The sequence below is a fragment of the Sorex fumeus genome, unplaced genomic scaffold, assembly GCF_029834395.1.
Source record: "Sorex fumeus unplaced genomic scaffold, SorFum_2.1 ptg000054l, whole genome shotgun sequence".
In the NCBI taxonomy this organism is placed as follows: Eukaryota; Metazoa; Chordata; class Mammalia; order Eulipotyphla; family Soricidae; genus Sorex; species Sorex fumeus.
Genome location: NW_026606111.1, coordinates 20,165,514 through 20,189,590, shown reverse-complemented (window position 1 = coordinate 20,189,590; position 24,077 = coordinate 20,165,514). Strand labels below are relative to the sequence as shown.

Genomic DNA, 24,077 nt, shown 5'->3' with positions numbered 1-24,077 from the left:
CAGAGTACTCTTAATTGTTGAGCAGAACATTAAGGAAGAAAGGAATCAATCCCTAGTGATATTTCCTTATTTTCTAATTATTTTTATTTCATTGGCATTCTACAAAAACCATCATTTTATATAAAAGCTTTGGCTTCTTTTGATCAGATATTATAAATAAAAATATTTAAGAAAGAACTCCTGTAAAAACAAAAAAAGTACTTTCTTGGGAAAACTTCTGATTGTGATGACCTTTCTTAGGTGATTGAGAAACACTACAAAAGGTCAAGAGTACCAACTCCCACTGGCTCTGGAAACAGAATGTCAATGTATTTTGAGAAATAAAACTGACCAAACTAGCTGGGGAGATGGTTTCTTACAAATAATTCACAGAACTCTGTTTCTATAAGAACAGCAGCTTCCTAGAAACTGCAAAAAATAGTATGTATATAACTTGGTAAAAACACTTAGTTCTCTTTATTTTGTTGGTTCCTAAGTGTTCTGATGTATTTTCTTCACATGGTCACGGTCACGGTCCTCCCATTGTTCATCGATTTGCTCGAGCGGGCCCAGTAATGTCTCCATTGGAGACTTTGTTGTTACTGTGTTTGGCATATCGAATACGTCACGGGGAGCTTGCCAGGCTCTGCTGTGCGGGCGAGATACTCTCGGTAGCTTGCCGGGCTCTCCAAGAGGGGCGGAGGAATCGAACTCGGGTCAGCCATGTTGGCTGCATGCAAGGCAAATGCCCTACCACTGTGCTATCACTCCTTCATGATCAAAATAAATCTGTTTATAATGTAAGCCTGAAAAATTGGTGAACAACATGTGCTCTTCTTTGTATTGTTTTTATCATATTAGCTCTTCAATCTTAATTATCTCATAAGAAACGGGTAATAAGCATGGTATCAACTGACAAGCCAAGATCCTTTTTCCAATTTTTCAAACGAAAACATTTTTTTATAAAAGATATTCATCAGAATATGTTGAGATTGTACACATATGCAAATCTATGTGTGTGTACAAAGATAAATATATGTGTTATAAGGTATTTATTAGAAATACAGGGCTATTGTTTTTAAAGAATAAACATAATTTAACATTCAGCTTCAAGTTTTGGGTATTCCTTAGTTACTTAAAATGACTCTACACACCGTTTCATGAAATAATTAAAACTGAAATAAATTGATTACTTAGAACAAATCATCATAGGATGGCCAAATCATCATAGGATGAACAAAACATTATAGAATGGCCAAAGCTCTCATAGCCAAATTGATCAAGATATTTACTATAATAATAAGAGAGAAGAAACTATGTTGCATCTAGGAATCTTTGAATTTATCTTAGGCTAAGAAAAAACAAAGGGGAAATAGTTTATTCATAGAATTTGAAAAATAAAACTGGGTTACTAAATTCTGTCTTATATTTATAAATAATTTTGTAACAATCAAAAGATAATCTGAACAATAATTTGGAAAGAAATATAACTTCTAAAAGATATTCAGGTATAATTTAAAATAAAGACCAAAATATATTTCATTATAAAATATTTTAAAAACACTTTAAATTGCCATTCTACTCTGCTTTGATCATATTTTTATTCTTATAAATTTTATCATAATTATAAAATTAAGATGTGAGACATACATTTATTTTCTTTGATGACAACTAAGGGATTCCTTTTTTTATGTGCAGATAATCTGTTAAAAATCACTACTGTTTAAATGCCATATTCACAGAAGCTGTGAATAAATCACTGATTCAACTGAGTTTGCAGTTTAGCTTTACAAGTATCAGAAATATTATGATTAGTAATCCAAATTTATTTTACTACATTACTGAACATTAATGAAACTATTAAATATAAGGAAGTAAATTATTTTATAATAGACCTGTCAAGTAACAAGTGTAAAAATAAATCTTCATGAAAACACAGTTTAAAAGTTCAGTTTGACTCAATACTGACTTGTAGCTCCAAAAATAAGATGATTGTTAACATATTAAATTTGAATAATATTTTTTGTACACATGAAAGGCACAATGGCAAACAGCACTCAAGCAAAAATGTCTTTATATCCATGAAACATTTTTATAAAGAAATAAAAATAGCAGCTAGGCTTCCCTACAATTTACTTGAGCAAAACATGACTAAAACTAAAGGTAAAATACATCTAAAGTAATGAAAATGTAAAATTGAATTGTTTTCTAGTAAGAGATGAGAAAATTGGTGCCAAAGACAAAAAAAAAATAGCATTTCATTTCAATGTGACAACAGTCTTTTTGACAGCAGATTAGTTTAACATTGGACATCCCACCAAAACAGTTATCCATTTTCAAGTGCATAATAATTCATTGTTGCCCTTCATTGTACATTAAATGTCACCCATCATTGTGACAGGAATATAAAAGCTATTGCACATTAGTCATGAGTCAAGATCAAAGCTGTTAAAACAAGCACTTTGGACATCATTTTCTAAACCGGGTTAAAGCATTAAAAATCTATGTTTAGAAAATCTTTACCTTTGGGCTCTAAGAGAAATACAAGAATATTTTTGCAAGCATAAGAATTCTTAGTAAAGTGATGGTCTTGTCATCTTGTGACCACAGATAATGTTATGAGCCAAAATATATCATATTTATCCTGGCCATCACTGTGAAAAATAAACCCTGAGCAGATTTTTGGGAAAATATCCCCTGCCAACTCATCCAATAATACGATATGTAATATTTTATTATAAAAAGCATGCAAAATAATTCAATGAAAAACAATCAGAGGGCACTCCTATTGTCTTTTTAACTTATAAAATCTAATATTGGGAGCAGGAGAGATAGTACAGCAGGTAAAGTGCTTGCCTTGCACACAGTCATCCAGGTTTGATACCAGCAACAATATGGTACCAGAAGCCTGTCATGGGTAATCCCTGAGAACAGAGTCAGAAGAAATCCCTGAGTACTGCCTTGTGTGCCCCCAAAAGATAAAAAAAATTAAAAAATTTAAAATCAAATATGCATTTAAGGCAAATATATATTTGTTTATAAGAGTTATTCACACTTCAAAACAATTTGGATTGATTTTTTCTTTTCTTTTAATTAGTATTTTTATTAAGTAAATTAAGAAATATTTTTCTTAAAAAATTAATATTATATTACTTTCTTTTCCAAAATTTATTTTATTTATAATGACAAATTCAAGTTAAAATTAAATATTATTTATTAGAAGCAATATGTATTATAGTGACAATTTAAAGGGCTCTATTATATAAATACTATTTATTGTAACAATATTACTTGTGTTTTATTAAAGGAAATATTTGAAGCAAGGTGAAAAATTACCTCCCATTGTTAGTGTAGAGTGAGTTCCCTAACCAGCCTTTTTATTGACTAACTGCCATTTCTAATACACCTAGGTCAAAGGAAAAATAATAAGGGCAGAAGAAGGGTATAGGGACAAATGTGATTAAATTTCTAGCCAAGGACAAGATTTTCTTTCTAATCCTCAATCAAACAAAAGCTATTGTTAGAGTACCTGTGATAAGGTCAGTCTGTTCCTAGGATTCAGTACCTGAGGCAAATTTTTACTCTTGACTGCACAGCTAATTTAGATAGCATGCTGATTATGTCATTATGCTATGAAAAACAATACAACTATTTTCAAGAAATCACAGATTATAAAGTATATAGAAAAACAAATAAAATCAGCTATCTCTAACCTGGTTCAAAAAAATGATATTTTTAAAGCATTTCTTAAATAACACTTTTCTTATGAGGGGGGATTATGTGAACATTTCTCATGAGGGGGGATTATGTGAACATATTGCACTCACAAGCTTTTAACCCAATAAAAAAGTAATTGTTATTTAATCTTAATTTATCAGAAATTTAATAATGCTAATACTAGGACTTAGAAAATATTTATAAACTTCAAGATAACTAATGCCACCATGACTGATATCCTTTAGAGTTGTATATTTCTTCCCAGTGAAAAATGTATTGTGTTATTTTGTTAGGAAATATACTTAAAGTACATTGCATTCTTAAAAAAAAATCATAAACCATAAAACATCTTAAATTTATGCCAGGAATGAGAAGTATCCATTTAACATCCATAATAGTTCATCAGCCTCTCGATGTAACATGACATAAACTTTATTCAATGGTAAAATCAAAATGCTAGATTTATTCTGAATTTATAACAAAGGTCATGATTCACTGTAATTAGAAATGTAATTAAGTTCTACAATTGAAGCCAGAATTTTTGTCTCCATTTTAATGTCAAGAATTTCTTTCATGGTAATAAGAACTCAACATTATGTCAGAGTGGATCTGAAATATACAAATTACTGGTTTTAAAGCTTAATTTAGGGTCTAAACTTAAAAACCGCTGAGTTTTAGTGTGATTTTAACTTTAAATATTTCTGCAAGATCATAGCATTGAAAATTGAACAGAATGTTCTTAGAATCCTTAAAGTTTTAATTTTATATTGATAAATAAATATGATGATAATATGATATTGCATCATTTGAGGGGTTATCAAAATAGATGTTTTAGAAATAGTAAGTTACAAAAGTGCATATCTATACCATCAGCCTCTGCTTTGAAGTACACATTTAAGCTAACTTCAGTATGAGGTTTTGAATCTAATTTGAGATTTGGCTCAGAAAAATCAGGTATACCTAAAAATTTTAATGTAAACTTGTAGTAAAACTAATAGTCCCTGATCAAGACTCCCTAAAACTGTAATTATCTTTATTTCAGTTTAATTAAGAATTGCTTACGAATTGTCTCAGAACATTCCTCTAGGCATTCTTTATATTGTTCCTATAAACTGTTATATTGATGTGAGTAAAGAATAGGTAAAGACTATAGATTAAAGAATCTTGTGAAGACACAAGAAAGGGTCTGTTTCTATACTTTGGAGTAGGTATATTTGTTCTGTGGGAAGACTGCTTAGCTCTCTAGTTGTTGAATTAAGATGTCATCTTAGAACTAATTTCTTGAATATTTAATAGGAAGGCTTGTGTAAATTACTATAAAAAAGATGTATATGTTCCAAAGCTGCTTGCTAGACAAAGAAAACACCACATTATTTTCACAGACACTAAACGCTAGTGTTAAAAGTTTATACTCCATAATCTCCTTTCAGAAGTTGTTAACTTCAAATAAAACTTGAACATATTCCTTTATACTATTGTAAATTATATAGGTATAAAGTACTCTATAAAATTTAAGAAAATGCAAATAAATGACTATTGTATGACTATGTATGACATAATTGTTTATGTTCACTCAAATGGAAAACTACATTTGTATAATGTTTATGTATAAATAGGCAAAAATATACCACTATATTTTTATTCTTTTAGACTAAATATTTTATTTCTTGGAAATGAGTGTGACTTCATTAAAAAAATCTACAGAATTATTTTTTTAAAAAATTATCAGAAGTGGGGGCTGGAGCGATAGCTCAGCGGGTGGGGCATCTGCCTTGCATGCAGCCAACATGGCCGACATAGGTTCGATTCCCAGCGTCCTATATGGTCCCCCGAGCATCGCCAGGAGTAATTCCTGAGTGCATGAGCCAGGAGTAACCCTGAGTGCATGAGCCAGGAGTAACCCCTGAGCATCGCCGGGTGTGACCCAAAAAGCAAAAAACAAAAAATCATCAGAAGAAACTTTATCATATAACTGAAAAATTCTAAATAAATGTTATTTAATTTGATTTTGGTAATGAAGAGAACTTTTTTTCTATAATATAATTTTTATGAAAAAATACATGCAAGTATCTAAATAACCTTGGAATTAGAGTTATTTTGATGACGGGTAGAATGTATAAAAATATAAAGATTATAATGAATAATTGTTAATTTGCACTTCTACAGAAACAATGAAGCTGTAAAACTGAATTAGGTTGAGCTATATCATAGATTCTTAAAGGCTATTTAAAAAATCTGTATTTCAATTATTTTTATTTCTTTATGAAAAATAAAGCATAACTTTAATCCTATGATTATCATATTCCTTGCACAAGAACAGAAATAAAAAATTTAAACAGATATGTTTCTGTATGAATAAAAGGACAAATTTTATATAAAAATTATAATGGTCTTTTATGCTTTAACTGTGTACTTCTATTTTTTTAATGTCTTTAGAGTTTTACCACTTTGATTTTTCTTGTACATGGATGGCTGTGCTTAAGGGAGAGGGACATGACGACAAAGATGAAGCTAGATCCTTGACATGCTACACATGTGCTCCCCTCTTTGAGCCACAAGCCTGGTTCCCTGACTGATTTAAGTTATCTGAGCATACTTAATTGTTGTGTAGTTTAAGAGTAATCTTCAAAATGAGGAACTAATTGATATACAGAGTGGCTTGAATTATTTAAAACTCCTGATTAAAAACAATGAACTACATGATTTAATAGCTTATTGACACAATCAGCATGCTTTCTGCCCAAAAAGGCATCTTAGTATATTTGAATTAGTGCTATGATTCTTAAGTTTATCCAGGACACCCCAGAGGAAATAAAGAAAAAGAAAAGAAAATTCATTGTGACTTTTGACAATTATTAGTTAGAAAACGAGGTAACAATTGCCAAAAAAATCACAAAAGTGAGCATGTTACCTGGCTATGACAAAGAGCACACAACTGACACCCAAGTAAGCCAGCAGAATATACATCCAGATATCAGGGGAGAGAGGATTCAGGAAGGAGAAGACTCCTGGGTTTGTACCATTGGGCTTGCGGTACAAAATACTTATTCCAAGTGTCATAAAGGGCTTGGAAAAGTCGATGACCTTCTCTCGAACGTAGGTAATAGCCAGTGGAGCAACTGCAAGGTCGGCTTTCTGTAGGGAAAAGCATACAAAAATATAAGCACATATATTTAAACAGACTGTGGCTCTGAGTCAGAAAAATTGTCACCATACTAAACAAAACCACGGATTCCTAGAATTGTCTCAGTAATAATATTAGCATTTAAATCTCATCAAATCTTTAACTATATTTATTGTAACGTATGTTGTAACATGGTTATAACAGTCCTGACTTTCATGGTTTTGAGTACATAGTTACTATACCTCAAAACCACCAAATGTTCAAGGTCAACCATCACTGTCCTTACGTCATTACTAGAACATTTCTTTATAGAGAGAAATAAAACAGGGAACAGAAAGTATGAAATGATGACAAACCCTTGGCTTGGCCTTTGATTGTGAAACAGAGATTATAAAGTCTTCCCAACCAGAAGTGAAATATCTGATTTTTTTGTTTTGGGACCACACCCAAAAATGTTAAGGGGTTACTCCTGGCCCTATGCTTAGCAGTTACTCCCGGCAGTTCTTTAGAGAATATATGGAATTCCGAGAATAGAACCAGGGTCAGTCACATGCAAGGAAAAAGCCCTACCTGTTCTACTATTGCTCTTGCTAAATTTTATTTCTCTATTTTCTTATTTTACCTTTTTTTGAACTGGGGTTATTCCTGACTCTGCACTCAGGAATGACTCCTGGCAGTACTCAGGGGACCACGGGATGCTGGGGATGGAACCCATGTTGGCCATGTGCAAGGCGCATGTCTTAGTTGTTATACATTTCTGACCCCATAAAATATCTGATTTTACTCTGCTAGTCATTCTAGATAAGCAAGTTAGCATTTGTTGCAAGTAAATATAGAAAAATCATCATAATGAATGAAAAAATTTAAACCTATTATTTATTCAGTAGCTGAATTATTCTGCTATTCAAGATTTTTATAATTATTTTAAATCCAAACTTAAAAATCAATTTTAAGTTTTTCCTGTATACTAAATATTCTATTAGTAACATATTTATAAATAACACATTAAAAAAACTAAAAAAAAACTAAAAATGATGACAAATACCGCAAATGTTTTAGAAGGAAGCAAAACTTTTGGCTTTAAAATTATAGAGTATTTTTTATAAAGTTTTTATAAGTTTGACATAGCTAAATTTAAAAAAAATAGTGATTATATTTACTGTCCTTGAGTTGTGTTTCTATCCTTCTAATTTGTTTTATATTACTTAATGAAAATCCTTGCAGTCTTGCGTAAATCGCATTAGGAAATGAGTTTTTCAATTCTCATAAACTCGCTAATTTTCCACGGTAGCTTAAATATGTTAAATTAGTAATGTTTTTTCACACATCAGGTTATAACCATCTGTCAGGGATGAACTTAAGCTCTAATATTAAAAGAAAATTATAAAATCATAGATTAACAAAAGCAGCGATTCCAGTCTATCAGGGGAAGCTATATTTCTGCATGCTTTTTGTTTTTATAAACATTCCGAACATTTAGACAGTACATAAAAATTCAGTGTGAGAACTACACTTAAAAAGAGGTACTAAATATGGGCTGGAGCGATAGCACAGCGAGGAGGACGTTTGCCTTGCACGCAGCCAGCCTGGGTTCCATCCCTGGCATCACATACGGTCCCCCAAGCACCACCAGTAGTGATTCTTGAGCACAGAGCCAGGAATGACTTCTGAGCATTGCTGGATGTGGCCAAAAAACTAGCTAACTAAATAAAAATACGTAGTAAATAATAATATTAGACCTTTTACTGCTTTTTATTATGTATCATTTTAATTTTAAATTCCTTCATTATAGACATATGAAAAGTAAAATTTTAACATACAAAATACTAAGTATTTATTGCTAAGGAATATGAATGTCTGAAAAGGATGCATACTATATGAGTCTAAATTTATAACACAGAAGAAAATTATAAAAAATATAAAGATGTTGACAAGAGTTTGGGGCAGTGGATTACTGATAGTTAAGTGGTACACAAGATAATTTTTAGGGCAACAAAACTATTCTGCAATATAACTTATGATGATCACATGACATTATGTATTTATAAAACTCCATGAAACTATATAGAACTAAGAATTAAACCTAATATAAATAACATACTTCATCTAGTTATAATGTATTGTTGATGGTCTATCAATAGCAATAAAATATACCATACTAACAGTAGTTCAAACAATTATTTAATAGTTATCCAATAATCGGACTAAGAGTAAGAAATATATAGGATGAATGTGAGAAAGTTAATATAAATTTGACTTTCTATTACCAACTTTTCAATTAATCTATAACCACTCTATAGACATTCATCATTTCAGAAAATTTATTGTTGGTACTGAATTGTCTGGGCTGGAGCGATAGCACAGTGGGTAGGGCATTTGCCTTGCACCCAGACAACATGGCCAACCTGAGTTCGATTCCTCCACCCCTCTTAGAGAGCCCGGCAAGCTACCGAGAGTATCTCGCCCGCACAGCAAAGCCTGGCAAGCTCCCTGTGATGTATTCGATATGCCAAACACAGTAACAAATCTCACAATGTTACTGGGCCCGCTCGAGCAAAATCGATGAAGAAGGAGAGGATCGTGACCGTGACTGAATTGTCTACTGTTTTAGATGTATTTTCAGTAAGATTTTGTGTTTTATGTTCTATTAATGAGAATTTGTTGCTATTAATAATTTAAAGAATCTCTACTTGCACACAAATTGCATTTTTTAAATTTTATTTATTTTTAGAGGGTCATTTCCAACAAAGGCCCTGGTATCATTTCCTGTTACACCCAACAGTATAGGTCAGGCAATTTGGTTTTTGGGGTCAGTTTGGCGTCAGGTGCTTTCTAACTTAGTTTAGCATCCCTGTGATCTTTCTAACCACACCTGTGGCTGCCCAGGATCTTTCACAGCTGTACTGGGTGTTCCTTGGGAGAAGCATGTGGTGCTGGGATTGAACCTTGCACGTGTGAGGCATTTGCTCCACCTCTGTCAGCACTTCCCACACTCCACCAAATATTCTTAAAAATTACTTTAAAAATGAGAATCTCAGAAACAGAAAGATACAGTGGGTAGGGTGTTTGCTTTTCACATAGGATAACCAAGATTTGATCCTGGAACTACATAAGTTGTCTGAGTCGTGCCAGGAATCAGCCATTAGCACAGATCCTGGAGTAAGCTTTATGTACTGCCAAATGTAGGCAAAAATAAAAAATAAAAATAAGAACTCTGTAGGCCAAAGATACAGTACAGTGGGTAAGGTTGGTTCCCTGATCATTGCCAGGAGTGATCCCTGAGAGCAAAGCAAGGAATTAAGCCCTTCATGTTTCTGAGTGTGAGACAAAAAGTAAATAAATAAGCTGAAGAATGATATTTTGAATTATCTTAAAGCTGCAAAGCATATTTATTTACATATATTAATCACTGTCCTCTCGTTGTTCATAGATTTGCTCGAGCGGGCCCACTTACATTGTGAAACTTGTTGTTACTGTGTTTGGCATATCGAATACATCACGGGTAGCTTGCCAGGCTTTGCTGTGGGTGAGATACTCTCTGTAGCTTGCCAGGCTCTCCTAGAGGAACAGAGGAATCGAAGGCGAATGAATCGAACTCAGGTCAGTTGGCTGTGTTCAAGGCAAACACCCTACCCACTGTGCTATCGCTCCAGCCCACCTATAGTAGTATTGCTTGTAAATAATATTTAACTTCATAACAAGTTTATTAATAATAAAATAATTTTGATTATTTTAAGGGTGTTTAAAATGGTAAATGTGGTATTTTCCAGTACTATTTTAAGACAGATTTGGCATAAAGATCCTGTTGGTAAAAATGTAATGATTCAAAAACTTAAAAAAGAATAAAGTAACATTTAATGGGCTGGGGCAATAGCACAGCGGGTAGGGCGTTTGCCTTGCATGAAGCCAACATGGCCGACCTGAGTTCGATTCCTCCACCCTCCTAGGAGAGCCCGGCAAGCTACCAAGAGTATCTCGTCCGCATGGCAGAGCCTGGCAAGCGACCCGTGATGTATTCATATGCCAAACACAGTAACAACAAAGTCTCCAATGGAGACGTTACTGGGTCCGCTCGAGCAAATTGATGAACAACGGGAGGACAATGACAGGATAAGTTTTAAAAAACAATACAAAATTATTAAATAAAATTAGTTCACTCAATGATTAAATGAACAGTTAAGTAAATAAAGTGGCATATAAATAAAACAAAGAGAGAAAATCGCCTTTCTAACTCTTTGGTCAGAGAACACTTTCACTAATATATGTTTGTGGTTTGAAAAAAAAAATATCTGGAGAGCAATAGAAAGTGGAAAGGGAGTCTCATAGTAGTAGCTAGCATGAAATGTTCCATGATGGACCAAGACTTGTATTTTTTTGTTTATATCATTGTATTAATCCTCACAACAGTACCTGCAAATTGTAGTGTGGTTTTTATCTTTCTACAGAAGGTAAAACTAGAATTATACACTTTTAAGGCAATTATGGTTTCAAAGATAATGTAACTATGCTCCTTCCCCTTTGATAATTTTCTAAATAACATTTTATATGCTACATGAACATTATTCTACTATATTGTATCTGTATTTCCCATCCTCAAATACTCTTCCTTTCCCCACATTATGCATATTTTGTAAGATAAATCACTGGTTCTAGACATCCTGTACAGCTTACACTGAACACTGAATACACATAAATTTCTCTTAAATTAATTTTATAGCACTATAAACTTACATAGGAAAATTAACACTTAATAATAAGGTAAAAGGTAAAGGTAAAGGCCCTCCCGTTGATCGTCGATTTGCTCGAGCGGGCCCAGTAACGTCTCCATTGGAGACTTTGTTGTTACTGTGTCTGGCATATCCAATACTCTCGGTAGCTTGCCGGGCTCTCCGAGAGGGGCGGAGGAATCGAACTCGGGTCGGCCATGTTGGCCGCTTGTAAGGCGAACACCCTACCCGCTGTGCTATCACTCCAGCCCTTAATAATATATATTGTTATTCCTGATTTTTAATCTATAATAAATGATATATTGTTATTCCTGATTTTTAATCTATAAGTCAACCTCTGTAAGAGTTCTTGAAATATAAATATTGTAATTATATTTTGCGTGTTCTATGAGAGCATAAATGCTTTGTAACCTGTAGGCACTCCTTTTTAAAAGCACAAAACTCCAAACTCAGACAATGCTAAGTATCCCTCCTTGGAAATTTTACAAAAATGCCTAGGCAAAGACTATCATATTAATTTGTAAGTTTCAATTTAATATTCTATCATTCTATGTGAAAATATTCCAACTGTCATTAGGTCCAATAATCATAATTAATCTAACACTCTAGTGTATTGGAAAAAAATCTGACACCAAAGAAATATTAAGTAATTGTCTGCTGAAACAAGTATCAATTTAACACAATAAAAATTTCAAAGAAAATCATTTCAAATTTTTAAAGAATAAACTGCTTCTCTGTTCTTGATCTAGAAATATATTTATTTTTAATTAAAAATAAGTTTTGTTAAACTAGTGAAGTTATATATCTAAAAGACAACTTCACATATTTATTCAATTGAAGAATTTAAATTAAAGTCTCACAATTATGGGAAAATTTGTTGATTCCATTTTTAGTTGGCTGATTTCAAAATTATAAAGCAAGTATACAACTTTGTGAATGACATAATGACTGAAATTTTATTTAGTTTAAAAAACTTCTTTCTAAATCCCAATAATTAAATATAATGACATGAGATCCCGGCAAGCTACCAAGAGTATCTCGCCTGTACGGCAAAGCCTGGCAAGCTACCCGTGACATATTCAATATGCCAAAACTGTAACAAAAAGTCTCTCAATTTGTTGTGAGACATTACTGGTGCCCACTCTAGTAAATCAATGAACAACGGGAGGACAGTGACAGTGACAGTGACTTATGATAGGCTAAGTAAAACAGCCTAATCATGTTTCTGAAAATTCTTATGATTGTCTATAGAAAATCAGTTATAAGCATTGCTTTGTTTTCTACAATCTTGTGAAACATTTGGAAAGCAAGGGGTAATTATAAATAAATTGAAAATGCTATAATCGAATAGAGCTAAGATAAAAGGTAAAGGTAAAGGCCCTCCTGTTGATCGTCGATTTGCTCGAGCGGGCCCAGTAACGTCTCCATTGGAGACTTTGTTGTTACTGTGTCTGGCATATCCAATACTCTCGGTAGCTTGCCGGGCTCTCCGAGAGGGGCGGAGGAATCGAACTCGGGTCGGCCATGTTGGCCGCTTGTAAGGCAAACGCTCTACCTGCTGTGCTATCGCTCCAGCTAAAGAGAGAGCTAAGGTATAGCTAATTAATTAAGTCTGTTAATTTTGTGAAGTTTCTGTTGTTTATGGGCCACATGCAGATGTTCTCAGGGATTACTTCTGTTTCATTGTTCAGGGATCACTCCTGTGGAAACTTATTTAGTCTGTGAGATTGAAACCAAGTTAGCTACACAGAAAACAAGTGCTTTAACTGCTGTGTTTTCTCTCAAGTCCCTTTGCCTATTAATTTTAATGTCATGTATCAAGTGACACTAAATTTTCATGAATTTTTCACAATATATAATGTGGGCTTTTCCTTGAAGGTAAGGTTTGAGTCATATAAGTTATCTGATATACCAGTTCCAACTAATAATTGAGTCACATGACCACACACTTGTAGTGGTCTCCTAATTGGTCTTTCTTCTCAAATTTCTGTTTATTCTTCAACAAAAAAAGCAGAAAGACACTTTCATAACACATAATATTATTATTTAGAATCCTCAAATCAATTCTAGTATATATAGGATACAATCTAGTGTTGAGGTACAAAGCACCACAAACAATAAAAAAAAGAATCAGGCTATTTCAAAGCATCATTACAAATAACTTTGACTATACTTAGATCTAACAAACTGATTGTGTTGCTAACCTTTAACATGTCTATACATTCCTGTCTCAATAACTTTATACTTGCTATTGCTTTTATCTTTTATTCATTCACAGTCATCACTAAACTCCCTCTGCCAATTGGGCCTGGACATATGACACATGAAAGAGAAAGGCTGACCCACACAGTTAAATTACAGCGAGTTATCACTTCAGTGAGTGGGGTGAGTGGCTTATGTCTAAAAGGTCAGAAACAACAAATCTTGGAGATGATGTGGAGAAAGAGGAACTCTCATTCAATTTAGATTACAAATGAGTACAACCATCATAGAAAACTGTCACTGTCACTGTCCTCCCTTTGTTCATCGATTTGCTCAAGTGGGCCCAGTAACGCCTCCATTGTGAGACTTCTTGTTACTGTGTTTGGCACATCAAATATGCCATGGGGAGCTTGCCAGGATTTGGCGTGTGGGAAAGATACTCTCAGTAGCTTGCTGGGCTCTCAGAGAGGGGTGGAGGAATCAAATCTGGGCCGACCGGGTCAGCTGAGTGCAAGGCAATCACCCTACCACTGTGCTATCACTCAAGCCCATCACAGAAAACAATATGGAGATTTCCAAAGTATTAAAAATAGACCTATAGTATAATATGCTACTACTTGGTATTTATCTAGAGAACCTAAAGTATGATACACTTCCATATGTGTGTATATGTATGTCTGTATATATACACATATGTATATAATATTGAATATGTATTACATTGCATTGCTATTTACATAGCCAAGATAAGGAAATAATTCAACTGCTCCAATCAGATAATTAGATTTTAAAAAAATAAGATGTGATTACAAGGTTGGAGAGGCTGATTGTGTAAGATACTCGCTTTGTATCCAGATTCAATTCCTGGGCACCCAATATGATTCCCTAAGCCCGTCAGAAGTGGTCCCTGGGTATAGCCCAGAACCAAACAAACAAAAAATGTTGTGTTACATATACTCATCTATACTCATCTATAAGAAAAGATTAAATCTGTTTGTTTCTTTTAAGACATCTTCATTGAGATACTGGGATTTACAATAATATTAATTATCCCTTTCATGCAGACATTGGAATCTTGCCTTTTGCTATGACATGGATTTAACTACAGGGTGTCAGATTCAGTATATAAGTCAGAAGGAGAAGTACAAATACTAGATACTCTCACTCATAAATGGGGTATATGGAGAGATAAACAAAGGGTATAGACAGTTTCTAATTAGAACAAACCCTTGGTTCTGACCATAGAATTAATCCACGGTCACGGTCCTCCCATTGTTCATCGATTTGCTTGAGCGGGCCCAGTAACGTCTCCATTGGAGACTTTGTTGTTACTGTGTTTGGCATATCGAATACATCACGGGGGCTGGAGTGATAGCACAGCGGGTAGGGCATTGGCCTTGCATGTGGCTGGCCCCGGGTTTGATTCCCAGCATCCCATATGGTCCCCCGAGCACCGCCAGGAGTAATTCCTGAGTGCATGAGCCAGGAGTAACCCCTGAGCATCGCTGGGTGTCACCCATAGAATTAATATTATGAAGTAAAGGGTCCTAAGTACCTTTCATAGTAGAATACTGGCACTTGTTGGTGGGCATTCTGTGATAATATTATACTCCTAAGACATATAAGCATTTATACTCTTGTAATTCAACTATGTAAATAAAAAATACACTTAAAAATACTAAACGTTCTTACACATTTTTTCACATGAAATAAAAATTAACAATATTTTTAAATGAATAATATTATATATGCTGCATATATGTCAGCATTCAAACTTTAAAATATAAATTGGGCATACTGCATGACATATACAATGTAATATCACTTGCAGGTTTAAAAAGCAAAAACTTTTTGATTTAAGAAATAGTCATTAGTTGCTTTTCATCAAACCAAGTGTAAGTAGCTAATACATAGTAGAAAATGAAGTAGGCAATTGAGCTATAAAATATGAAGATTTCCTTCACATTTGTAGAGCCTGAATAAGGGCAATTAAGAGAGAATTAAACACAAACAGTAGTAGATTCAGCTGCTGCTTCAGCAGCTGTTACTTTATTAATGCTTAAACCTGCTGATAATTTCAAATGATATTGACCTAAATCTACCAAAGTTGCCACTAATATTAGAATAAAAAATGAAATTCTCAGCTGGCAAATATTTAGAAGTCCTGGCCCTAAAATATTTCTAGTTTGATGGTTCACTGGAGGAGGATTTAATGAGTTTTATTTGATTTTGTTTTATTTCCACTTCTATATGACTTTTTTGTGAACTCTCAACCCGATGGTTTATGTGTATTAATATTAGAATTGTCACAATATCTTCTTTTCTCATTCCAATAGTGGCATAAAATTTATTTTTTAATGTTCAAGTTGAGTTTTTGGCTATTTTTAAAACACGTATGTTCACAAAATTGAGGATATTTTACATAAGAAAACTCTATATGTCAATAATCCAAAGCAGAATTCACTGTTATTCATATAGAAGAACTGAATGATGATTTTCCAGTTATTATCTCTTCTGAATTTTAAGTATTACAAACTTCCTAATCTAAAATAAATTGCTTTTTAAAAAATTATATTGTAATTATTGGGGATAAGAAAATAACCCAAAGGTCATATGTGTGTGCTACGTATTAGAATACCCAGGTTTGGATCCCCAAACACCATCAAGATGGCCTTGTGACCCTCTGCCTTTCTGGGCTCAAACAGAGTATTACCAGAAGTGCTTTCCAGAACACTGCTTGGAAGAGACCTTAAAATTGAAAGTGGAAGAATTTTCTCATACTAAGGATAATATTTTAAATATGAAGAATATTTTATATTTTATTGTTCTCGTAAGGAAGAAATTATAAAAGTCCCAATATTTAATATTATTATGTATTTACCAAGCAAAGAAGAATCTCTCCAGAACACATAAATGATTAATTGCTTTTTTGAAAGAATTTATATACAAAGTTTGAAGTATAAAATTAAAAGTGCAAAGTATTGTTTTAAAATTCTAGTTACTAAAAACACAAAACATTCACACAATTTCTCATTACTGATTTAAACTTTTATCTCACCTATATTTCCTGCTTAGCCTTTTAACCATTCCCAGCTGAAATCAAGAAACAATTACTAGCACTAAAATGGATGACTATGTACTACAAGGAACCTTCTTAATGGAACTGTGAACTTAAAATCCTGCTCTAATAAATGGTATTTCAGCAGATAAAGTACGTCCCAGAATATAATAGTTGACATTAATCAATGCTATAAAGTTTCTATCTTTATTTTAAAAAAGGAAATCAATTAGATTCTACTAATTTTATAAATAATTTATTTTGAATATTTGTAATAATATCAACTTTTCCTTGAGAAAGAGTTCTCAAAATTTAAATATACATGAAGCCTAGAACAATATATAGAATAAACAGATGGGCATACCCATTTAATTTCTCATGTACAATCAGTATACAGAAATTAATATGAAAGCAAATAATATTTTAGTAAAATATTTATAGTTCACTACAATTTTATTAATTTGCCCCATTGTTGCCCTTTCAGGTAATGTAAGAAGATATTTAGGTTTCAATTTGTATTAATTTTATAAATCAATTTTTAAAAAAATTTTTATTAGTGAAAAACCATGAGGTACAGATGTGGACCTACAAGTTTTTGTGCTTGGATTTGAATTATACAATGATTGAGTACCCACCCCTCCACCAATGCCCATTCTCCACTACCAATGATCCCAGTGTCCATCCTCCCTCAATCCCCCTTCACATCTTGCCTCTGTGGCAACACATTCCCTTTTGTTCTCTCTCTTCTTCTGGGTGCTAAGGTTTGCAAAAGAGGCATTGAGTGGCAAACATGTTTGGTATATCGTCTACTTTCAGCATGCATGTCCCATCCTGGGAGGATCCTTCCAACACCTTATACTTGGTGCTCCCTTCTCTACTTGAGCTGCCTTTTCCCCTAGCATGTGTGTCTGGCCTTCAAGATATGGAGTGAACCTCCTGGTACTTATCTCAACTGTTCTTGGATGCTAGTCTTCTATTTTGTTACTTGATGTTCCCCAGATGAATGCAATCTTTCTATGTCTGTTCCTCTCTTTCTGACTCATTTCATTTAGCATGATACTTTCCATGTAGTACCACTTGTATGTAAATTTCATGACTTAATCTTTTGTAACAGCTGCATAGTACTTCACTGTATAGCTTCTTTTGTACCAAAAATTCTTTAATCAGTCATCTGTTCTCAGACACTCGGGTTTTTTCCAGATTTTGGCTATTGTGAACAATGCAGTAATGAACATAGAAGTGCAGATGTCATTTTGACTATATATTTTTTGGGATTATTCCTGGGATATATTCCCAGGAGTGGTACTGGGATATATTCCCAGGAGTGGTACTGCTGGGTCAAATGAGGGCTCAATTTCCAATTTTTTGAGAATCGTCCGTAATATTTTTCAAAAGGGCTGAACCAGTCAGCATTCCACCAGCAGTAAAAGAGAGTCCATTTCTCACCACATCTGCGTCAACACCGGTTGTTTTTCTTCTTTTGGATGTGGGCCAGTATCAGTGGTGTGAGAAGATACCTCATTGTTCTTTTGATTTGCATCTGCCTGATGATTAGTGATGTAGAGCATTTTCTTATGTGCCTTTTTGCCATTTGGATTTCTTCTTTAAGAAGTTTCTGTTCATTTTGTCGCCGCATTATTTGATGGGGTTGGATGTTTTCTTCTTGTGAATTTCAACCAGTACTTTGTTTATCCTTGATATCGAACCCTTGTCAGATGGGTATTGGATGAATATCCTTTCCCATTCTGCAGACTGTCTTTGTATTTTGGTCACTGTTTCTTTTGAGGTGCAGAAGCTTCTTAATTTAAAATAGTCCCATTTGTCTATCTCTGCTTTCACTTGTTTGGCCAGAGACATGACATCTTTTAAGATACCATTAAATTCGATGTCATGGAGGATTTTGCCAACTTTCAATGTGTTCAATTTACCTTATGGATTTTGGTCTGATGTTGAAGTCTTTAATAAATTTTGATCTTACTTTTGAACTTGGTGTTAGGTAGAGATCTGAGCCCATTTTTTTGCATGTAGCTGTCCAGTTTTGCCAGCACAATTTGTTAAAGAGGTTTTCCTTACTCCACTTCACATTTCTTGCTCCCTTATCAAAGACTAGATGATCATAGGCTTGGGGGGAGATGTCAGTATATTCAACCCTGTTCTATTGGTCTGCGGCTCTGCCTTTGTTCCCCTACCATGCTCTTTTAATTATTACTGCTTTGTAGTAGAGTTTGAAGGTAGGGAGGTTGATTCCTCCCATTTCCTTTTTCCCAAGAACTGCTTTAACTATTCGTGGGTGCTTATTTTTCCATATGAATTTCAGGAGTGTTTGCTCCATTTCTCTGAAGAATGTCATGGGCATCATTATAGGGATTGCATTGAATCCGTACAATGTTTTGGGGAGTATTTCCATTTTAAAAATGTTAATGGCAGGAGATATCTTTCCATTTTCTCGTGTCCTCTTTTATTTCCTGAAGCAGCGTTTTGTATTTTTCCTTGTACAGGTCTTTTATGTCTTAGTTAAGCTGATTCCTAGGTACTTGATTTTGTGGGGCAAAACTGTGAAAGGGATTTTTTTTATGTCACTTTCTTCTCTCTAATTATTTGAGTATAGGAAAGCCATGGACTTTTGGGTATTGATTTTAGAGCCTGCAACTTTACTACACAAGTCTATTGTTTCTAGAAGTTTTTTGGTAGAGGTTTTAGGGTTCTCTGAATATAGTATCAGATCATCTGCGAATAGTGAGAGTTTGATTTCTTCCTTTCCTATCTGAATTCCCTTAATATCTTTTTCTTGCCTAACCGCTATTGCAAGTACTTCCAGTACTTTATTGAACAGCAATGGAGAAATTGGGCATCCTTGTCTAATCCCTGATCTTAGAGGGAAGGCTCTCAGTTTTTCCCCATTTTTTTTTTTTTTTTTTTTTGCTTTTTGAGTCACACCAAGCTATGCTCAGGGGTTATTCCTGGCTCTGCATTCAGGAATTACTCCTGGCGGTGTTTGGGCGACCATATGGAATGCCGGGGATTGAACCTAGGGCAGCTGTGTGAAAGGCAAATGCCCTACCCGCTGTGCTATCGATCCGGCTCCAGTTTTTCCCCATTGAGGATGACGCTTACCATAGGCTTATGGTATATGGCTTTCACTATATTGAGGAATGTTCCTTTTATACCCATTCTGGTGAGGGTTATCATCATAAACGGGTGCTAGGTCTTGTCAAATGCTTTCTCTGCATCTATTGATATGATCATATTGTTTTTATCCTTTCTTTTGTTTATATAAAGGATTACATTAATTGATTTTTGAATGTTAAACCATCCTTCCATCCCCTGGATGAATCTCGCTTGGTCATGGTGTATGGTCTCCTTGATGAGTTGTTGAATTCTATTTGGTAGTATTTTGTTGAGAATCTTCGCATCCGTGTTCATCAGGGATATTAGCCTGTAGTTTTCATTTTTGTGGTGTCTTTGTTTTCTTTTGGTATTAGAGAGATATAGGCCTTATATAAACTGTTTGGGAGACTTTCTGTTTCTTCAATTCCCTGGAAAAGCTTAAGAAGAACTGGCAATAGGTCATCTTTAAATGTTTGGAAAAATTTTCTAGTGAATCCATCTGGACCTGGGCTTTTGTTTTGGGGAAGATTACAGTTTTTGATTAGTTTCAATTTCCTTGATGTTAATAGTACTATTCAGGTACTCTAGATCTTCTTGATTCAGCCTGGGAGATTATAGGAATACAGGAATTTACCCATTTCCTCTAGGTTCTCTTGTTTCGTGGCATATAGACTTTCAAATAGTCTCTGATGATCTTTTGGATTTCTTTAGTTTCTGTTGTGATACCCCCCTTCTCATTTCTGATTCAGTTTATTAGGGTTCTCTCTCTCTCTCTTTCTTTGTGAGTCTTGCTAGTGGTTTATCTATCTTGTTTATTTTCTCGAAGAACCAGCTCTTGGTTTCATTGATCTTTCGGATCTTTTTTGGGATTCCATGTCATTGATTTCTGCTCTAAGTTTTGTGATCTCTTTCCTTCTGCCTGGTTTGGGCTCCTTTTGTTTGTCCTTTTCTAAGATCTTGAGCTGTGAAGTCAAGTTTTTTATGTGAGCCCTTTCTTCCTTCTTGAGAAATAATTGCAGAGCTATAAATTTTCTTCTTAACATGGCTTTAACTGCATCCCATAGGTTCTGGTAGCTCATGTTTTCATTCTCATTTGTTTCCAGGTATCTTTTGATTTCATCCTTGACTTCCTTCCTTATCCACTTGTTGCTCAACATTGAGTTGTTTAATTTCCAGGTGTTTGATTTGGTTCCCCGTGTCTGTGTGTGATTCACTTCAATCTTCAGTGCATCGTGGTATGAAAAGACTGTTGATACTATTTCTATATTCCTGATTCTATTGAGGTATGTTTTGTGGCCTAGCACATGGTCTATTTTGGAAAATGTTCCTTGTCCACTGGAGAAGAATGTGTATTCTTTCTTTTGGGGTTTAAGGCCCTGTATAGGTCTATAAGCCCTTTCTCATCTATTTCTTCCTTCAAAGCCAATGTTTCCTTGCTGACTTTTGTTCTTGTTGATCTAACCAGCTGTGATAAGGTGATACTGAAGTCTCCAGCTACTATTGTGTTGCTAGCAATGCCCTCCTTAAAGGACATTGTTACCAGTTGTTTTAAATATTTAGTTGTTCCCTCATTAGGTGCATATACATTTAAGAGTGTGATTTCTTCCTGTTGTACATAACCCTTGATAAATAGGAAATGACCTTCACTGTCCCTTCTAATCTTTTTCAACCTGAAATTTATGTTTTCAGATACTAGTATGCAATCCCATATTTTTTTAGGGAGATGTTTGCTTGCAGGATTGTTTTTTATCCTTTACCTTTGAGTCTGTGTTTGCTCTGACTGTTCAGATTAGTTTCTTGTAGGCAGCAGAATGTTGGGTTCTGTCTCTGAATATATTTTGCCACTCTGTGTCTCTTTATTAGTGAATTTAGACCAGTAATTTTGAGAGATTATTGTTATGGGGTTTTGTTTCATCTTTCCGTGAGGGTTTATTACGCTCATAAGGTTTGTCTTGTCTTATAGTAGCCCCTTTAGCCCTTCTTTTAGGTTTGGTTTTGAGTCTATATAAAGTTCCTGAGCTGCTGTTTATCTATAAAATATTGTAACATTCCTTCTAGTTTGAATCAGAGTATAGTTGGATATACTATTTTTGTTGAAGCATTCATTTCAGTGAGTTTTGTCACTATATCCCATCATTGCTTTCGGGGTTGGTGGGTTTCCTCTGATAGGTCTTCTGTGAATCTAAGGTGTGCAACTTTGTATGTGATTTCCTTCTCTGACCTTGCTGCTTGCATTATTGTGTCTTTATCCGTGGCATCCATCATTATAACTATGACATGTCTTGGGGTGTTTTTGTTAGGGTTTCTTTTACCTGGCACCCTTTGGACTCCATGAATCTGAATGGCTGCATTGTCCATTTCTGAGAACTTTTCAGCAATACTTTGTTTAACCACGGCTTTTTCATTGGGATTGTTTCCCTGACCTTCTGGTACTCCAATGATTCTAATGTTTTTCCTTTTGAAATCATCTCCTAGGACTCTGATTCATTGTAGAGCTATTTTGAGGTCCTTTGCCATTGTTGGTTGTTGCCTGTAGGCTTGGTGCAGCTGATCTTCCAGCTCACTGATTCTGTCTTCAGCTGTGGCCATTCTACTCTTGAGGGTAAAGACTGAGTTTTTTATTTTATCTTTGGAATCCTTTATTTGTGACATTTTTGCACATAGCTTTCTGATTTCTGCTCTCATTTCTTCCTGTATTTTCTTGATTATTTCTCTCATGTCCTCCTTTAATTTACTGGATATCTGTCTGACTGATTTATTGATTTCCTTGAACATCTTCATTACTTCATATCTGAATTCTTTTTCAAAGAAGACCCTTAGGTGAGTATCACCTAATGAGGCTTCTGGACTCTTTTCATTGTCCTCCCTTCGTGGTGGGGATTTGCATTATTTCTTCATGTTGGTGTGGGGGTATGGAGACTGAGCTGTTACACAAAATTGCTAGGTATGGTTAAACTACCTGCAGCCACGAAAGTGTACGCCTGCCCAAAATTAGACCATGCCCTCTTCTGAAGATGCCACGCCCACTTCTGAAAAGGCCATGTCCCCTTTGGGTACCTGGTTTCTGTGGGGAGTACATCCTGGGTGTGGAAGAAGACTGGGCACAGCATTGGGAATGAACAGGAAGAGGCTCAGGGATGGTGAGAGTATCAGGGTCCTACAGGACCCCTGGGGCACGTTGGTGGAGAAAGCCAAAACCCGGGTTCAAATGACTTGCCTGGGGGTGGAAGAAGACTGGGAACAGCATTGGGGATGAACAGGAAGAGGCTCAGGAATGGGGAGCATCCCAGGGTCCTACTGTCACTGTTACTGTCCTCCGGTTGTTTATGAATTTTGCTTGAGCAGGCCCAGTAACCTTGTGAGATGTGTTACTGTGTTTGGCATATCGAATACGCCATGGGTAGCTTGCCAGCCTCTGCCGTGAGGGCAAGATACTCTCAATAGCTTGCCAGGTTCTCCAAGAGGATGGAGGAATCGAACTTGAGTTGGCCATGTTGGCTGCGTGCAAGGCAAACACCCTACCTGCTGTGCTATGGCTCCAGTCCCTGGGCTGGCGTGATAACACAGCAGGTAGGGTGTTTGCCTTGTGCATGACTGACCAGGGTTCAACTCCTCCATCCCTCTTGGAGAGTCAAGCACCTACGAGAGTATCTTGCCTGCAGGGCAGAGCCTGGTAAGCTCCCTGTGGCATAATTGATATGCCAAAAACAGTAACAAGTCTCACAGTGGAGACGTTACTGGTGCCCGCTCAAGCAAATCGATGAACAATGGGAGCATAGTGCTACAGTGCTAGTATATATCAGGGTCCTACGATAAATCAAAAATTTTGAGCTGAAATGAGATCCAAATATTCCATAGTTACTTTTAAAAGAAGTACAATTGTAAAGGAAGGATAACTGATAGATAAAATTGTACCCTGTATAGCTCCTGATTACCTACCCAATCTAAACACTTTACTTCAACTCGAATAAATTAAAAATAAAAACTAAGACCTTTAAAAAGAAAACTATGCTAGAAAGTCTGCAAATTAGAGTTATCTTTAGAGAGTATCATTTTGCAACAAAAGAAAAATCAGAACATTTGAATATTGTTTAATACTTCTGTGCTATATAAGTAATCTGGAAAACACATCCAATTCAACTACTTCTATTATTCCTCCTAA

The 24,077-nt window shown here is 34.8% G+C and overlaps 1 protein-coding gene across 5 annotated transcripts in view; it reads right to left on the bottom strand.

Moving 5' to 3' along the window:
* Positions 1-24,077, bottom strand: part of GRIK2 (glutamate ionotropic receptor kainate type subunit 2) — a 672,268-nt gene that overhangs the window by 145,640 nt on the left and 502,551 nt on the right. For 4 of the 5 annotated variants that reach the window (XM_056124990.1, XM_056124987.1, XM_056124989.1 and 1 more), the window contains one exon: positions 6,608-6,831. In XM_056124990.1, coding sequence (XP_055980965.1) covers positions 6,608-6,831 — 224 coding nt within the window. Of the gene's footprint in view, positions 1-6,603; positions 6,832-24,077 lie in introns of those variants that run through there. The other variant, XM_056124992.1, reaches the window with a different exon arrangement.